General features: G+C 34.6%; 1 protein-coding gene across 1 annotated transcript in view; it reads left to right on the top strand.

Moving 5' to 3' along the window:
- Window positions 1–17,531, top strand: part of Mondo (MLX interacting protein mondo) — a 253,492-nt gene that overhangs the window by 19,217 nt on the left and 216,744 nt on the right. Inside the window, exon 2 of the mRNA XM_090413412.1 lies at window positions 5,404–5,510. Coding sequence (XP_090269538.1) covers window positions 5,404–5,510 — 107 coding nt within the window. The remainder of the gene's footprint in view (window positions 1–5,403; window positions 5,511–17,531) is intronic.

Below are 17,531 nucleotides of genomic sequence, written 5' to 3'. Positions count from 1 at the left end.
CGTAAATGTTTACGGGCACTCTTCTCCTTCATTTTCGACAATTAAGAAATGGGCTGCAGAGTTAAAATGTGGCCATACCAGCCTTGAAGATGATCCATGTGAAGGATGTCCAAAAAGTGTAACAACACCAGAAATCGTTGATCAAGTGCTGGTGATTCAGATTGCGTGAAATTGCTGAGACTATAGGCATTTCAAAAGCATATGTAGGATATATTTTGAATGAAGAATTGCAAATGAAAAAGCTTTGTGCAAGTTGGGTGCTGCATTTGCTCACAGCAGATCAAAAGTGCACTCGCGTGAAAATCTCGGAACAGTGCTTGGAGCATTTTTAACAAGAATAAAACTGATTTTATGCGTCAATTTATTACTATGGATAAAACGTAGATTTACCATTACACACCATAATCCAAACAGCAGTCAAAATAGTGGACAGAAACCAGTTCTTCAGTGCCAAAGAAGACAAAGTCGGTTCCATCAGCAGGAAAAGCCATGACATCTGTGTTTTGGGATGCTAAAGGCATTTTGTTTATTAATTATCTTGAAAAGGGTAAAACAATAACCGGGGAATATTATTCTGATCTTTTAACAAGACTAGATGAAGAAATTCACGAGAAAAGACCCGGTTTGCAGAAGAAAAAAATCATCTTTCATCAGGACAATGCACCTGCCTACAAAGGTATTTTGGCAATGGGAAAATTAAGGGATGTGCACTATGAATTATTGGAACATCTGCCCTATTCCCCAGATTTGGCTCCCTCTGACTTCTGTCTCTTCCCAAAACTAAAACTTTTCCTCGCTGGTCAAAGTTTTTCTTCGAATCAAGAGGTGATTGCAGCTATAGAGGGATGTTTTGCAGATCTTACTGAGAACCACTACAGGGATGGGATAATGGTGCTGGAACATCGCTGGAATAAATGTATTAGTCTTAAGGGAGATTATGTTGAAAAATAATTTTGAAATTATAAATTCATTTTTTCATTGTACTGCTTATGATAGTTGTCCCTCGAAAACTCAAGATATTCATTGTTTTTGGTGCCAGATGATGTCTCATCATTCCAGTCAATATTACTGTAATTGAAATCACCCATAATGATTACTCTTTTCTTATCAGCCATATCTAGCTGCCTAAACATTTCTTTTCCACTGTCTTCCATATTATCAAGTCTATAGTAATATCCTACTAAACATCTCATCCTGTTCACCTCCACTTCATACCATACTGATTCATATCACTGTCACTATTTGCTCCTTGCACCTCCAACCTAGATGGAGATGCAAGGTACAACTCCTCCCTTTTCTGCCTTTTTTCTTCACAAAAGACAATAGACTGTCAGAATGTTATCCTCATTCAACCATGTCTCACTTATTCGAACAATTTTTGGGTGAATGAACTCTATAATTGCTACAGTTTCATTCCCCTGTAGCAATTATTCTATCGTTTGTAAACATATGCTCTAGCTCATTTTTGTTTCCATAAAAGTCCCACTGACCCCCACTTCTTGAATATGACTCCTCCATCCCATCCCCTCCCACCCTGTCTATTCCTCTCCATCACTGCTGATATTACATCTCTGCCAAGACCTAATGTCACCTCCACATTCTTGACTGTCTTAATCCTTTCTTGCACACTCGCACATCTACTCCTGAAACCATGATCTACACCAGTGTTTCCCAAACTTTTCCGATGACGGAGCACTTCACAAATCCTGAAATTTTCACGGAACAGCTTGGTTATTTAGTAATGTATTAATTAATAATTAATTGTTAATTTAGATCATTATTATTAATTAATAATTGATTATTAATTAATTAAACATAAACATCATTAAATTTGTGTGGATTTTCATTGACATATCCATTCTGATCACCAAAAATTTATAATATTATTATAAGTACTCACGAGTGAATGCAGACTTTTTCTCCTGTGTGATGGTCGTTTTCCCTTCCTTTTGTACATCCTGGAGATCGCTTTGTAGGCTGGTGGTGGATGACTTGCTATCTGTTGCATCACAAACACCTTCAATAGGAGATTTCTTAATATCAAAATTAAACTTAGTCCCTTGCCTCTTATTCATATTAAAATTTAAATCTGCAGGCCTATTACTTTTAAAAAAATCACAGCACTACGGTTTCAAAACTTTCACCTACAATATGAACTTGCGAAGAAAATATTCAGTATTACTAGATTTGAGAACCAGATACAGACCACCTTGATCTTCAATTTTAGTAGAAAAATTTTCTTTATACCTCCTTGCTGATTGGTCACTAACATTTGCAACACAGATATTATTTCTTTCAGTTTTGAGAACAGAGGATACGCCGCCCATTGTCGTAATTGGCTTGCAGGCAATTTTTATGATCGGTCATAAACAGCTGTATTCTCTTTCCCAAATATTGAAAGGTTTTGATGTGCGAAAATTAACAATAATTCATGAATACTTCCAAGTTTAAAAATATGCCGCTTGGTCACTGACATTTGCTACACAGATGTCATTTCCTTCAGTTTAGAGAACAGAGGATATGCCACCCATTGTTATAATCCGCTTGCAGCAATTTTTATGACCGGTCATAAACAGTGGTATTCCCTTTCCCAAATGTTGAAAGGTTTTGATGTGTGAAAATTAACAATAAATCATGAATACTTCCAAGTTTAAAAATACACTGCTTTGTCACTAACATTTGCTACACAGATGTTATTAGGCTTTCTGGGTCTGAGCTTTTCGACATATTCACGATTATTCTCCTCAGAATATTTCTGCTATAAAATATTTATTCATGAAAAATGGTTAGAAAACTAAAATGACAAATTCCAGGAGAACTTCTCGCGGAACACTTGTTCACCTTCTGCGGAACACAGTTTGGGAAACCCTGATCTACACTTGTCACACAGTGTCTCCCTGTCCACTGTGACCCTCTGTTTTCCTGTCCTTGTGTTCCTTCTTTCTCATTCTCTCCACTCACTCTCCATTTACAAACTCTCCTGTCTTACCCTCTTGCTTCCTCAAGTCTTCCATTCACCTCAGTCATTTTCTCTTGCAACAACAGTTTCTTCAGCTGACTCACACCAAATCCATTTAAATATAGCCCATCTCTTTTATACAGCTCTATCCATCCACCAAATTCATTTCACACATTTACAAAATGAACTCCTTTCTCCTCACACATGCTGCTAGCATGCCATTCATCATCTTTGCTTTCCTTTTCAACTCATAATTATCATACCTGTGCAACAAGCTGACTACCTTATCTTTCACTCTCCTTAAACAGCTGCCTGACATCCATCCTTACATGATCCTTGTTATCAGTTAAATCATTTGTGCTAGCTACCAATACTAACTCTTTTGCTCCCATGCTCTTATCTAGCACTTCATTAACCCTGTTCATTCTACTTCCCAGAAAATAAACTTTGTGCACCTTTTCACTCACTACAACTCTAATCATCAAATCCCCATACATTGCTACTCTTAAATCATTTGATATTTTTTTCAAATGTTTTGTCCCATTTACACCAAATGCATTTTCACTACCCTGCACATCTGCTGTCTTGCTGTTAACTTGCCATCTATGCACACTTACCACCCAATGTCGCTAACTCATCACCATTTTCACCTGTTCTGTCGCTCTTACTGTTCAGTCACAAACCATACTGTCAACTCTGCTTACTCCCATAGCTACATCCATTATCTTTTGTGCGCTGCTACTCACATTCAGTGATATCTCATAATCCATAAGCATGCTACACTTCTTGCACACTCAAACTCTCATCTCTCCTGTTAATCCTCTACATAAGTATCTTCAGTCTTTCCCTAAGCATATGAGAGTGGTCTGAAAGGTTCTCGGCCTAACAGTGAAAAAATGAATTTATAATTTCAAAATTATTTTTATTTTTCATAATCTCCCTTAAGCCTAATACATTTATTCTAGCGATGCTCCAGCGCCATTATTCCATTCCTGTAGTGGTTTTCAGTAAAATCTGCAAAATACCCCTCTATGGTTCAATCACCTCTTGATTCGAAGAAAAACACTGACTAGCGAAGAAGAGTTTTAGTTTTGGAAATAGATAGAAGTCAGAGGGAACCAAATCTGGAGAATAGGGTGGATGTTCCAACAATTCATAGTGCAGATCCCTTAATTTTCCCATTGCCAAAACATCTTTGTGTGCAGGTGCATTGTCCTGATGAAAGATGATTCTTTTCTTCTGCAAACTGGGTCTTTTCTCATGAATTTTTTCATCTAGTCTGGTTAAAAGATCGGAATAATATTCCCCGATTATTGTTTTACCCTCTTCAAGGTAATTAATAAACAAAATGCCTTTAGCATCCCAAAACACAGATGCCATGGCCTTTCCTGCTGATGGAACAGACTTTGTCTTCTTTGGCACTGAAGAACTGGTTTCTGTCCACTATTTTGACTGCTGTTTGGATTATGGTGTGTAATGGTGAATCCAAGTTTCATCCACAGTAATAAATCAACTCACAAAATCAGTTTTATTCTTGTTAAAACGCTCCAAGCACTGTTCAGAGATTTTCATGCAAGTGCACTTTTGATCTGCTGTGAGCAAGCGTGGCACCCAACTTGCGCAATGCTTTTTCATTTGCAATTCTTCATGCAAAATATATCTTACACATTCTTTTGAAATGCCTATAGTCTCAGCAATTTCACGTACGTCGACTCGCTGGTCATCCAACATATCATGCACTTGATCAATGATTTCTGGTGTTGTTACATTTTTTGGACTTCCTTCACGTGAATTATCTTCATGGCTGGTACGGCCATGATTAAACTCGGCAGCCCATTTCTTAAATGTCGAAAATGAAGGAGAAGAGTGCCCATAAACTTTTATGAACTTCGAATGAATTTCTTTTGGCGTTAAACCTCCTTTTACAAAGAATTTTATAACTGCATGATACTCAGTTTTATCCATTTCAAGGGATACAAGCAACACTTTTGCTTCAGACAGCTCTATAAAACAAGCTACTTGATAGAATGCTTTGCAATTTCACATGGATGCTTATGATAGTTGTACCAACTTAGAAAAAAAAAAAAAAAATTGTGCCAATAGCATTGCCATCTATGTTTGGGGCCGAGAACTTTTCAGACCACCCTCGTAAATATTGCATTCACCATTTTCGAGAAATCTATGCCACTTGCATTAGTCTTTTGATTTGATTTTACTTGCACTCAGAGCTACACACAGGAAACATGAAGAAATTTAATAAATACAGAACTTTTGTTCTGTATGTATTGAACTACACCAAACACTACCTACTGACTTTTTATATTTGCCTGATATAATAATAGAAAATTAGAATTTTTAGCTCTTCCTAGTGTTTAAATAATTAGAGCTTTATAACTATTAAGAATTCATTTCTTAATATTTTTAACACTTTTAACATTTTTCAGTGGGAAGTTAACATCACCACGATGGAAACAGTTTAAAGGACTGAAACTTAGACTGAAAGAAAAAATTAGACTTAATAATATAATTTGGAGAGCCTGGCATATTCAGTGTAAGTAGTTTAGTGTAGTATATTCATGTAGTAAAACTTCTAATAAGGGGGGGAAAAAAGATACCAGTATCTTTCATTCACTAAATTTGATTCAGGGTATTTTAAACTTGTATTTATGTGATTTATAAAAATGATTTCTTGTTGTAATTAGATGTACAAGATTTATTTTAAAAATTTTGAATATTGTACTTCTGTTGTTAAACCAAACAGTCCTTTGGTATTCAGCACAATTTCCATTCTACTTTATTGCTGCTGCCCAACATTTGGAAGTCTTATTCTTGTAGATAAGCTTATACATTAGTGATACATAACTGTTAATTTTTAGGAAAGAACAGCGTATATTATTATATTGATATAACAACATACGTTGATTTAAAATACCCAGAATAATATACGTGGGCCAAATTGGGGATTAATCTTAAATTTAAAAAAATTAAAATTTAAAAAAAAAAAAAATTCATAGTAAGACAGCTTACAACTACAAGAGACTTGGTAAACTCCAGGTAGGTCTAGAGGAAGTGGCTGGTCCTTGGGAGAGCGGATAAGAGATGCCAATTTTTGATATGGCTTGTAACAAGCTGTCAAGTCATATTTTTTTAAGATTTTTGTTAACTTTTAAGAAGTACCACGAATATAAGGAATAGTGACAAATTTAGAGTAGTCCTTGTTGTGGAGGGGGTTGGGGTTAACTGGTTTTAATATTTTTTGGATTTTATGGGGGTTGTATCCATTGGCTACAAAGGTGTTAAGAATATAAATAAGTTCAGTAGTGAGGGCATTGTTATCTGAACTGATTAATTTTGCCTGTTATATAGGGTTTTTATAATCCCATATTGTTGGTAGGGGGAATGGTGTGAATGTATCTACTTGTATGTGTAGGTTTTCTGTAAACTGAGAAAGCCAGGGATCCATTAGGCTGACGTGTAATCATAGGTTCTCCACTCTCCCCACCTCTGGCCAACTTCTTTATGGAGACCTTCGAAGAAAAAGCCTTGAACTCGGCCCCACTTAAACCTATTATTTGGCTATGCTATGTAGATGATGTGTTTGCTATTTGGCCGCATGGCCTAGACACACTCGAAAACTTCCTTTCACACCTGAACAATCAACACCCCAGGATCCGGTTTACCTTAGAAAAAGAAAACAATAACAATCTCCCTTTCCTAGATACTCTGATTACACACCAGCCTAATGGATCCCTGGCTTTCTCACTTTACAGAAAACCTACACATACAGGTAGATACATTCACCAGCGTTCACACCATCCCCCCTCCCAACAATATGGGATTATAAAAACCCTATATAACAGGCAAAATTAATCAGTTCAGATAACAATGCCCTCACTACTGAACTTATTTATATTCTTAACACCATTGTAGCCAATGGATACAACCCCCATAAAATCCAAAAAATATTAAAACCAGTTAACCCCAACCCCCCTCCACAACAAGGACTACTCTAAATCTGTCACTATTCCTTATATTTGTGGTACTTCTGAAAAGTTAACAAAAATCTTAAAAAAATATGACTTGACAACTTGTTACAAGCCATATCAAAAATTGGCATCTCTTATCCGCTCTCCCAAGGACCAGCCACTTCCTCTGGGCCTACCTGGAGTTTACCAGGTCCCTTGTAGTTGTAAACTGTCTTACTATGGCCAAACAGGCAGGACTGCTGATATCAGGATATCTGAACATAAGAATTATATCCATTTCCACTGTTATAGCCACTCAGGACTTGCTGACCATGCCTTGGACGCCTGCCAAAAAATACGTTGGAAGAAAGCTTCCTTAATGGATCCCCAAGTTTAAATATGAAAGATTATTCTTAGAATCAGTCTCAGCTTTAAAAAAAACTCCCCAAACCTCAATAAATTTGGATGCATGAGACTATCCCAAAAATGGGAGGCTTGCATTCTTAGAACATCGAGCCAAACAACCAAGATTAATACCCAATTTGGCCCACTAGGTTGTACCCTTTAGGAACTCTAGGACTGGCTTCAGTTGTTTTCTTCAGCCATATTTGCTCAGTGTTAGTGCCTTCGTGCACATTTCATTAATTTTTATGTTCCCTGAAGATGGTAATATAAGATTACTGAAATATTGGAAGTATTAATTAAAGTTATTTAGTTAATATAATAATATACGTTGTTCTTTCCTTAAAATTAACAGTTATTTGGAAGTCTTATATTCTTATCTGCAAATCATTTTTTTGTTGATCTATTTTATAAGTCAGGTCACTTCAGCAAAACCTCAGCAAGATAAGGAAACATTTCCTATAGAGCAGTTCTTTCAGCTCAGGGAACAGATCGAAATCTGGAGAGTTGGTGTTATGACTGTACAGAGGAAAGCATTTGCTATCCATACTTTTTTATAAGATTAGACACTCCATATGAAATATGTAGCTTTGCATTGATATGCAAAAATGATAGCTTTATCTGGTCCAAGTTAATTTCTTCCTCCATTTTGAAGTATTATTTTGCACAGCAAGAATGCCATAAACAGAAAATAAGCACACAACATTTTCATGCAGTGAGTATGCAAATATTTTGAAATTACCCTCGTATACCTGAATGAGGAATAACATGGAGAATAGCACAATAAAACTTGGACGAAGCTACACGTTTTTTAACTAGAGATATTTTGAGAAATTTATGTAACCGTTTCATTTGTTATGTTGTCTTTACTTTATTTTTTTGTCACATCAACTTCTATAAAAGTTCTGTAAATAATTTTAAATTATGAGTTAGGACAGAATATTTAAAATGTACAGTGATACTAGTTTTGTTTTTGCTAGGTAAGTCTTATTTGGGAATATGATTTTATATATTTCTAGTTTTTTAAATAAAACTATTAAAGGTAATGCAAGTACAACTCTTAAAAACGTTTGTTTTTTTGAAATTTTCTTCAACAAAACATAGTTCCTCCCCATCTGATTATTGGACTGATAATAACCATGCACAGATGCTTTTTGCCACTTCTAAACTTTGCAGTAATTTGTATATTGTGTGTTATTACTTTTTGCGAAACTGCATCGGTTTTATACCTTCACAGTTTGATGTGCAGCTATCAGAGCATTAGTTTCCACTTACACTAAAGTTCTTACAGAAAGAAACAAAACATGGTTGTAACCATTCTCCTTAGATGTTTTAGAAATTTGTGTGAACATTTCATTTGTCACAATAAGTTCTCAAAAAAAAAAAAAAAACATAATACTAACTAAATTGAGTCAGAATTGGCTGGTGCAGCATGCCTTGTGTAATGCATGTTAAGAGTAGTATACTGTAAGTTGAAAAGGGAAACCAGTTGACAACATGCTGTATTCAGATGTTTATAAGAACATTAATGTCAATTTCTTTTTAAGTGGCATTATCAGATGTCTGCTATTACATTGGCTCTTTTTTTTTTTTTTTTAAGCTGAAAGTGCTCTTGAAGTGACAGGTATCATTGACTTTTCCAAACAAAAACTGCCCTTTTGTTTGGAAAGCAGTGTATGAGAAGTTTCATCATCCCTTTTCATGAAATGACATTGGTGTTAAAAAAAAAATCAAGATTTTTTTTTATCAAAATTGCCCATAAAAATAGACAATTATTATCATTGCGACATCACCTTGCATAATAGAGACTTGAAGAATAGAATCCCATATTTGGTCTGTAATGCAGGGTTTCCAGATTATCTAACCCTCAGCTCACCCACAGTTTTATTGTTTACACCGTTGCATGGATGGGTGTATGTGTGTGGTATTGTTTGCTGTTAGTACTAGTATGGTAAACTATATAATTGAAAATTATAGTATATTTTTGGTGAAATTGGCAAACTTTTCCTTTCCCCAGTGTTACAAGTGAACTATTCAATAGTTGTGTTAATAGAGTTGTATACATCTAAGAATCATTATTTTTTAAGTTTATATACACACATATATATATTTTTTTATGTCTACAGACACACTTCATACATGCTACATACATACATTATATATTGGTGTATATATACTTTCCCTTCCAAAAAAAATTAGCATGACAAATACAACAGATCACAAAACCTATAATGTGACAACGCAATATGGAAACGTGGTTAGAGACAAAGAAGGAACATGTTTCTTCAAAAACTGGAGGGGGGGGTTTCATTTGGAAAAAGGGAAGGCTGGTCAAAAGAATAGAGGGTAAAATGAATGAAGGAAGAAGATGAGTACTTGGTTCAATAAGTTTGTAGTTGAACTGTATATGAATGTTAATCGGTGACTGCTCATGTGTTTTAATGATTAGAAGAAAGCAGAGAAAGTATAGTATCCATGAAAGTATCAGTAAAAGGATGTGCAGAAACTCTGTGTGTGCATATGAGAGAGAGAGCTCATCTGTTAAGTGGATTGCTTTCTTCTGTATACAATCAAAAATTATGAGAAGTTTTGTGTGGATTTGGAATTTGTGTTAAGAGTTGAGCAGAAATTAAAAGAATACCAAGTTTTTTTGGAGGCTGGAAGATCTATAGATGTGAAGATCAAAACATTATCAATAGTAAGTGGGAATAAAATAAGTCAGGACATGTTTTGTTAGAATTGAAATTCCCTAGATTATCTTTCCCAGTTGAGAATGGCAGGCAAGCAGTGTTTGAGACATTGACTATGACAAATCTCGAGGCTTGCATAAGTTTGAAAGAAGCTTGAATCATTTGAATACTACAGGATTTCTTGAATAAAGAAAAGGAATGGCAAGTGCTGCCATTAGTAAAACTATGAATAGGAATTGAGGTTATGAAGATGAGTACTGGTTTCAAAAAGTTTGTAGTTGAACTCGGGGCCAGCTCTACCGACAGTGCAAGATGTGCATTTGCACGGGGTGGCAAAATTGGCATAAACTATACGAAAAATATGGGAGACGGGGCGGCAAAATATGCTACTGCACGGGCGGCCCTGGTTGAACTGTATGTGATTGAGGTTATGAAGATGAGTACTAGTTTCAATAAGTTTGTAGGATATTATGGAATTATGTTGCCCTCCTTCCACTCCCTTTTAACTTTGCCTAGAGCTGAGACTTAAACTGACTAGTCAAAGGTATTGCCAGTTCCCTTTCACGTTCTCATAAAATGCAAGCTGATATTCCATCTAAACCCACAGCTGTATTTGTATTGAAATTCTGAAATACCTCAAGTATCTTCAATTCATCGACCTCTATTCTCACATCAGTCCTTGTTACCTCTGCCTTAACAGTATTCTCGCTTGAATGATATACCCTTGCAAAGCAGTCACCCATAGTTCAACTATTCTATCTGCCTCCTGTGACCTCTCTACCATCAGCATTCATTAAAGTTATCGTTCCATAATTATTCTTTCTCCTACTTGCCACATAATCAAAGAACTCTTTAAGATTTCCTTTGGTCTTCTTGGCTAATTTCTTCTCATAATCTGATTTTGCCTTCTTTACCATGCTGGTCGCCTTGCTCCTTATATACCCTCCACAATTTTTTTTTTTTTGCAGTTCATGCTTTATGATACTATGCATTCATCTAACTTCTACCTAATTTACCTCCTTACCTTGGATATACAGTCTGATATTGCTTCCTCCTTGATACCCCTTGACTATGCCCAGTGGTGTGTCGGTAAATGTTTAACAACCGGCTCGCTTTATGAAAAATTTGATTCTTCACAAAGTTCTATTGTATCTTCAGATATCTTTATTTCTGCTCCTTCAAATTTTGTCCTTTTAATGTTTAAGAAGTTTCGTTCTATTTCATTTTTTCAACTTACAGCTATCCGCTTTTTTGACCGCAAAACTCTAACCCTGATTAAAATTATTTTAATTATTAAAAAAAAAGAAAGAAAAAACTGAAATAAAAACATATATTAAAGAAAATTTTCCTATATTACCTACAACTTACCTATTATCAAATGAAATCCTGAACAAAAAAAATGTAACACTAATATTACCACTACTCGTAGTCAATCAAATGACCAGACTGTTGCTGTCGCGACGAATTTTTGTATTTATCGATAGTGCTACAATGTTGCAAGTTCTTGGAAATTCGCCAAAAAATAAGGTATTATTGTTTATTCAAATACCCAATTCGGGAGTTTTGATAACGTGTTTGTGTTTTAATGAATGCAGACATTGTTTAGTAAATAAAATCGTTTCCAAATTCCCGTTCGTAAATTGAGTTTGTGTTTTGTGAATTCTCCTTTATGCATTTATTTTTGATAATAATATGTGTAAGTGTTTATTATACAATTTAAAAATATTTACAAGAAAAAGTATATACCACCATTCATCATCTATCCTTTCATAAAGAATTTTAATAACCGGCTCACCCGACTTAAAAACATTAACAACCGGCTCGCATGAGCCAGTGCGAGCTGGTCTCAACACACCACTGACTATGCCACATGCACTATGAATGTCCTCATTGTACGGCACTGCTTCGAGTTGCCTCCTAAGCCTTTCATAATTGAAGATATATATTAAAAAAAAAAAAAGAAAGACAGAAAAACAAAAGCATATATTAAATGGTTTACCTCAAGAAAGCTGAAAGACAAAATAGAATATGAGTAAAAAAAAAAAAAGACAAAAAACTTCACAGAAAAAGTTGGGATAATTATATTAGTAAATTAGAAAAATATATATATAAACTACAGCAAATAATATAAAAAACAATAAAGTTCTTACAGAAAGAAACAAATCATGGATGTTGGAGAGATATATTACCAATAATGGATTATTTCCTTGCAATAGTTTATAATAATTATCTGTCTATTGATTGTCATTTCTAAAGACTTAGGAAACTGATAATACTCTCCCAAATAATATTACATCAGAAGAAAGTATTTAAATCAATAATAAAATGGAAAATCAATCCTAATAAAACTTATAAAGTATTTCAAAAATCAATTTAACCAAAGATTTGTTACATTAATAAACAAAAAAAATATATATATATAAAACACGGAAAAAATACTCAGTGACTGGAACTATTCAATTGTGATTTGAAAAAAAAAATAAGAATATCTGACAACTACAGACGAATCAGTTTATTAAACATAGGTTAGGAGATATTTTCGAAAATATGGAAGAACAGAATCAATCCAACTAGAAAAATTATAAATTAAGAAAAAAATTGCTTTAGACAAGAAAGATTTCCTTCAAATTACTGATTGAGAAAAGAAGCGCATTCACACAAGGAATGTGTCTATCATTCATAGATTATTAAAAATCTTTTAACAAGATAGACAGATAAAAACTCTTTGATATAATATAAAACTACTTACCTATAAATTTATTAAAACCACTCTTGCAACCTATATGAGAAAACAGTAAAAAGCATAAAACGAGATGAGAACTGAATTGGATTTGAAGTAACCAAAGGACTTGGACAAGGATGCCCCCCATTTTCAGAGTATTATTTGGAATATATATGAATAAAATAATCACAGGATGGAGATTAACCAACAGAGAAGGAATGCAAATAGAAAATAATTTTATCTTAGATGCCTTACTTTTGGCAAGTGACCAAGTTGTATTTGGAGCAACCAAGGATGATCTACAAAGAGCTCTGTGTAAATTGAACTTAATAATACAACGGTATGTCTATCTCCCAAGAAAAACAAAACTAAAACTATGGCATTCAAAGGCAAAATGTCGATCCAGACCAAAGTTGTAATAAAGAGTAAAATAATTGAACAAGTTAATAGCTTTAATTATTTGGGCTGTAAATTTTAAGTTACATTGAAGATTTAGACATTTCTAACAGAATTAACAAATTCTCCAAAGTAAGTGGATTAATAAACAAAACATTAAGGCTCGTAGCAGTTACCAAAAAAGGCAGACTGATGATGTAATATTTTATCAAAATTACATTATTGTATTGTAGTGAAGCATGGACAATAACAGGACATAAGAAAATAAACGATGTGGCAGAAATGAATTATGTGAAAAGGAGTAGAATGTGAAAGACTTAAATAAGAAAAGTAAAAAAAAAAAAATATATATATATATATATATATATATATATATATATATATATATATATATATATAATGGAAAGAAATAGAAAAATACAGAACCAAATGGAAAGAACGTCTAGCAATTGACATATAATGAGTATGCAGGAAGATGAACTACAAATCAAACATTCAAAGAAAAAGGCAAACTAAAGAAATGTGGATAAAGGCTGAAACAGCCACCTGACCTAGATTTATGAAAAGATGAAGAATAGGTCACCAATAAATATATTACATAAATAAATACATAGTATAATGTAATACATGGTATAAATATTGTAACATAACAGACAAAACAATATCACATATATTTGAATTACTTTGCTAAGAAATACTATATATATATATATATATATATATATATATATATATATATATAAACAAAATGCGCAATATATAAAGAACAGGTTATCTTAGTTTTATTATTACTGTTACGTGAACAACTCGTTAAATTATTCAAAGCAAGTAATTAAAAAGGCAAATTGAAGTTATCTGTTTTGAATAATTTGACACAAGCTCTGTGATAAGTATCAAAGTCATGCATGTATATATTATAAAATCATAGAATATCGAATGTATCAAGTTTTTTTGTTTTTTTTGCTGACGTGTAACAAAATTTCCAATTTTGTTATACTTGATATGAAATCTATTTTTGTTTTCATATCAAAAATTTCATTCTTATTTTACTCAGGCATAACCAAAGAAAAGTTTACCCAGTGAAATATCTTTACAACTAGGATACTCGTATTTAGAGAGCAGATGTGTTGTTATGAAGCTGATCTCATATATTGAACAACTTAACAGCAAGCACACTCCTTTCTTGGAGTTGAGAACTGAGGGATTCTCATCATTATGGCAAGAATCACTATCCAAACTAGATTGGCCTAAAATGAAGTCTCATCAATAGGAACTAGACCATTAAATAGTTGCAGCATTTTTATTGAGTGTGGAGGAGAGAAATCCTGTCATGTTGAGTCATCTCCATCCAGGCAGTTGGCTATTATGGATCTCCACCTGAGATTTATTATATTCTAGTTTGCATCCTTCTTTACCTATGCATACACAAAGAAAATCACACAGAAAATATCTTCTCAACTAAGCTATTTATACCTAGCGAACATCGACATATCAAGTTGCTCTGTGTTCCATTTTCTTTGCTTATGTTTGACAAAAAACTATAATCGTGTAGTAAAAAACTACACGATTATAGTTTTTTGTCAAGTATAAAGTAAAAGAGACGGTAGTGCTTGTATGAATAAATGATTTAAGCAGTGATAAATGTAATATGAGAAAGAATATGAAAGAATTGCAGGAAGAAGTGAAAGTTGTTGGCCTGCTGACAAGGTATGATAGTAATGAGTTAAGGAGAGCTTCAGTAGCCAGTGATTTGATCTGCACAAGTGTTTGGATGTGTAGAGTAAGTTTGATGATAGAAAGGATTCTGCATAAGAGGGATAGCTTGCGTTTGAATTCATTTGACATCAGAAGCTTGGAGAAATTATTTATTGGAGTGAATCAGGAAAACTAATGGTAGTAATGTGTGTGTAAGTGTAGCTCAAGTATGCAATACAATAATGATATGAATGTCAATGAACATGGTTTTGAATCTGGTGAAAGGACCTATATGCATTAGGTTCAGACTTTTCAGGCCATCCAACTGAGCCAAGCAGACTGCTGATGTAAGTATACAATAAAGCCAGGAGGTAATTTGTTATGTGAATACAAATGTCAGGAGCATGAGGGAAAAAAAGAATTGAGTTTCTTACCTCTGAATCTTAAGGCACACAACATATTCATAGGTAAGAAACTCGATCCTTTTTTTCCCCTCATGCTCCTGCCATTCACAAGCCCAGATAACAAGTTACCTCCTGGCTTTATTGTACACTTACATCAGCAGTCTGCTTGGCTCAGTTTGATGCTCCCCCTCCCCACACACACACTGAAAAGTCTGAACCAAATGAATACAGGTCCTTTCACATGATTCATAACCATGTTCATTGACATTCATATCATTATTGTATTGTTGTATTGCATACTTTAGCTGCACTTACACACACACATTTCTCTCCTTGATGATCTAGTTTTCCTGACTCACTCCAATAAATAATTTCTCACAACTTTTGAGTTTGTGTGCAATTAAGAAAGGGATGAGAGCTAGATTTTTCTCTTACAGAGCAGTGAGTTAGATAGGACTAAAAACGGCCTTGCTTACTCCCTATATATGGGAATAAAAAGGCATTAGCTGAGAGCAGTGAGAGCTTGCCTGTTGAAGTGTTGAATACATTTAGTATGAATGAATTTAAGAGAAGGCCATGCATCATATGGCCTCTCTTGATGAGTTCTTTACTCCCTGATGGTCATTAATGATATACTTTCCACCCCTGGAGGAGAGAAAAAAAAAACACGCTGTCTCTAAACTCATTCAGCATGTCTGCATTCACCACAGTGTCAGGTAATGCATTCCACTCTCCATGCAAAGAACCTGCTTCTTACTTTCTTCTGACATCCTTCTTATACACTTCCCATGGATGGCCTCCTGCTCTATCCCCCTTTCCCATTCGTTGAAAAATTTCTTCCACATTAGTCCAGTAACAGCCCCTCCCCTCCTCCTATTCATAAGGCTTTTCAAATTGCATTCCTTCAGTCTGTCTTCATATTTCACTGGACCCTTTCCAGTATATCCTCATCACCAAGAAAACTAGAAGACCAAATCTGTGTACCAAATAACTCATGTGATGCCTGATTAAGACCTTTTGCAATGGAACCATAACCTTTTTTATTTCTGCATGTGAAGGTCCTCTGCATCATTGCCATAATGTGATGTGATGACTTCGCACCTTGTGCAGTGTGACCTCTGAACTTCAGGTTCTTGTCCATCACCATTCCCAAGTTTCTTATGTCTCTTCAAGAGACTTCAAAATCCTATTTTTGCATACCAAGTTTCAGAACCTTACACTTTGCAACATTAAACTGACAGTTCCACTCGCTTGTTCATTCATACAATCTATTCAACATCTCCTTTAAGAGCACAACATCTGCTTGATTCCTCATCATTCTTCCCATTTTGCATTGCCTGCAAACAGTTGCATATCTCTAGTTAAACCCATCCCAATGTAATTAATATACAAGTTAAACAACAGTGCCCTGAAAATAGACCCTTATGTCACATCACTAGTGACTTTCCTTTTCTGAAATACTTCTCCCCATACACAATTTGTTGATACCTATCTGACAGCCAGCCATCTATCCAACTAATCTAGCATCCAATGCCATCTCTCCCAATTTAGTCCGACTTGTGTTGTGACAATCTATCAAAAGCCAAAATCTAAGTATACACTGCATATGCATCTCCCTTGTCCAATACATTCATTACCTTGTTATAGTACATAAGAAGTTGGTAAAACATGATCTCCCTTTAGCAAACCCATGCTGACAATCACAGAGAATATTGGTATTATCAACACCCACTTTTGTATTCTAGCTCTCACCAACCTCTCCTGCACCTTAACTACAATCCCAGAGATGCAGATTGGCCTATAATTTGTAGCCTTATCACCAACTTTATGAAGTGAAACAATTTTACTATCCACTCCTTTGTGATTTGTGCTGTTGCAAGACTTGTTAAACAGATAGGCCAAGGGCAGATACTAATTCCCTGGCCTATTTTGGAACATTCCCTTAAGACATACAATCTTACTTATCTCTTATCTAGCTTACTTAACTCTTCATATACCTTGCTTGCTCACCAGTAAGTCTTCTCCCATTTCCTCTACATTTGAGTTTCTCATCATTCACACTGAGAAAAATGGAACACCTTGATAAATACCATGACTATAATCTCTGGCACTTACCAGTCTACCATTTTTATCCATTATCATCATCTTATCATAATCATTCTTATTTCTACTTGCCACATACTGAAGAAAACTCCCCAAGATTTTTCTTTGCCTGATTTGCTAATTTCTGCACTTTTGCTGTTCATACCACCTGAGTCACCTTCCTGGCCTGCTCTTTATACTCGTTGTACAACTGAT

This window comes from Typopeltis vanoorti, chromosome 24 (genome assembly GCF_054136105.1).
Source record: "Typopeltis vanoorti isolate ZY-2024b chromosome 24, IOZ_Tvanoo_1.0, whole genome shotgun sequence".
Taxonomy (NCBI): domain Eukaryota; kingdom Metazoa; phylum Arthropoda; class Arachnida; order Uropygi; family Thelyphonidae; genus Typopeltis; species Typopeltis vanoorti.
This window is presented reverse-complemented; position numbering and strand designations above follow the sequence as displayed.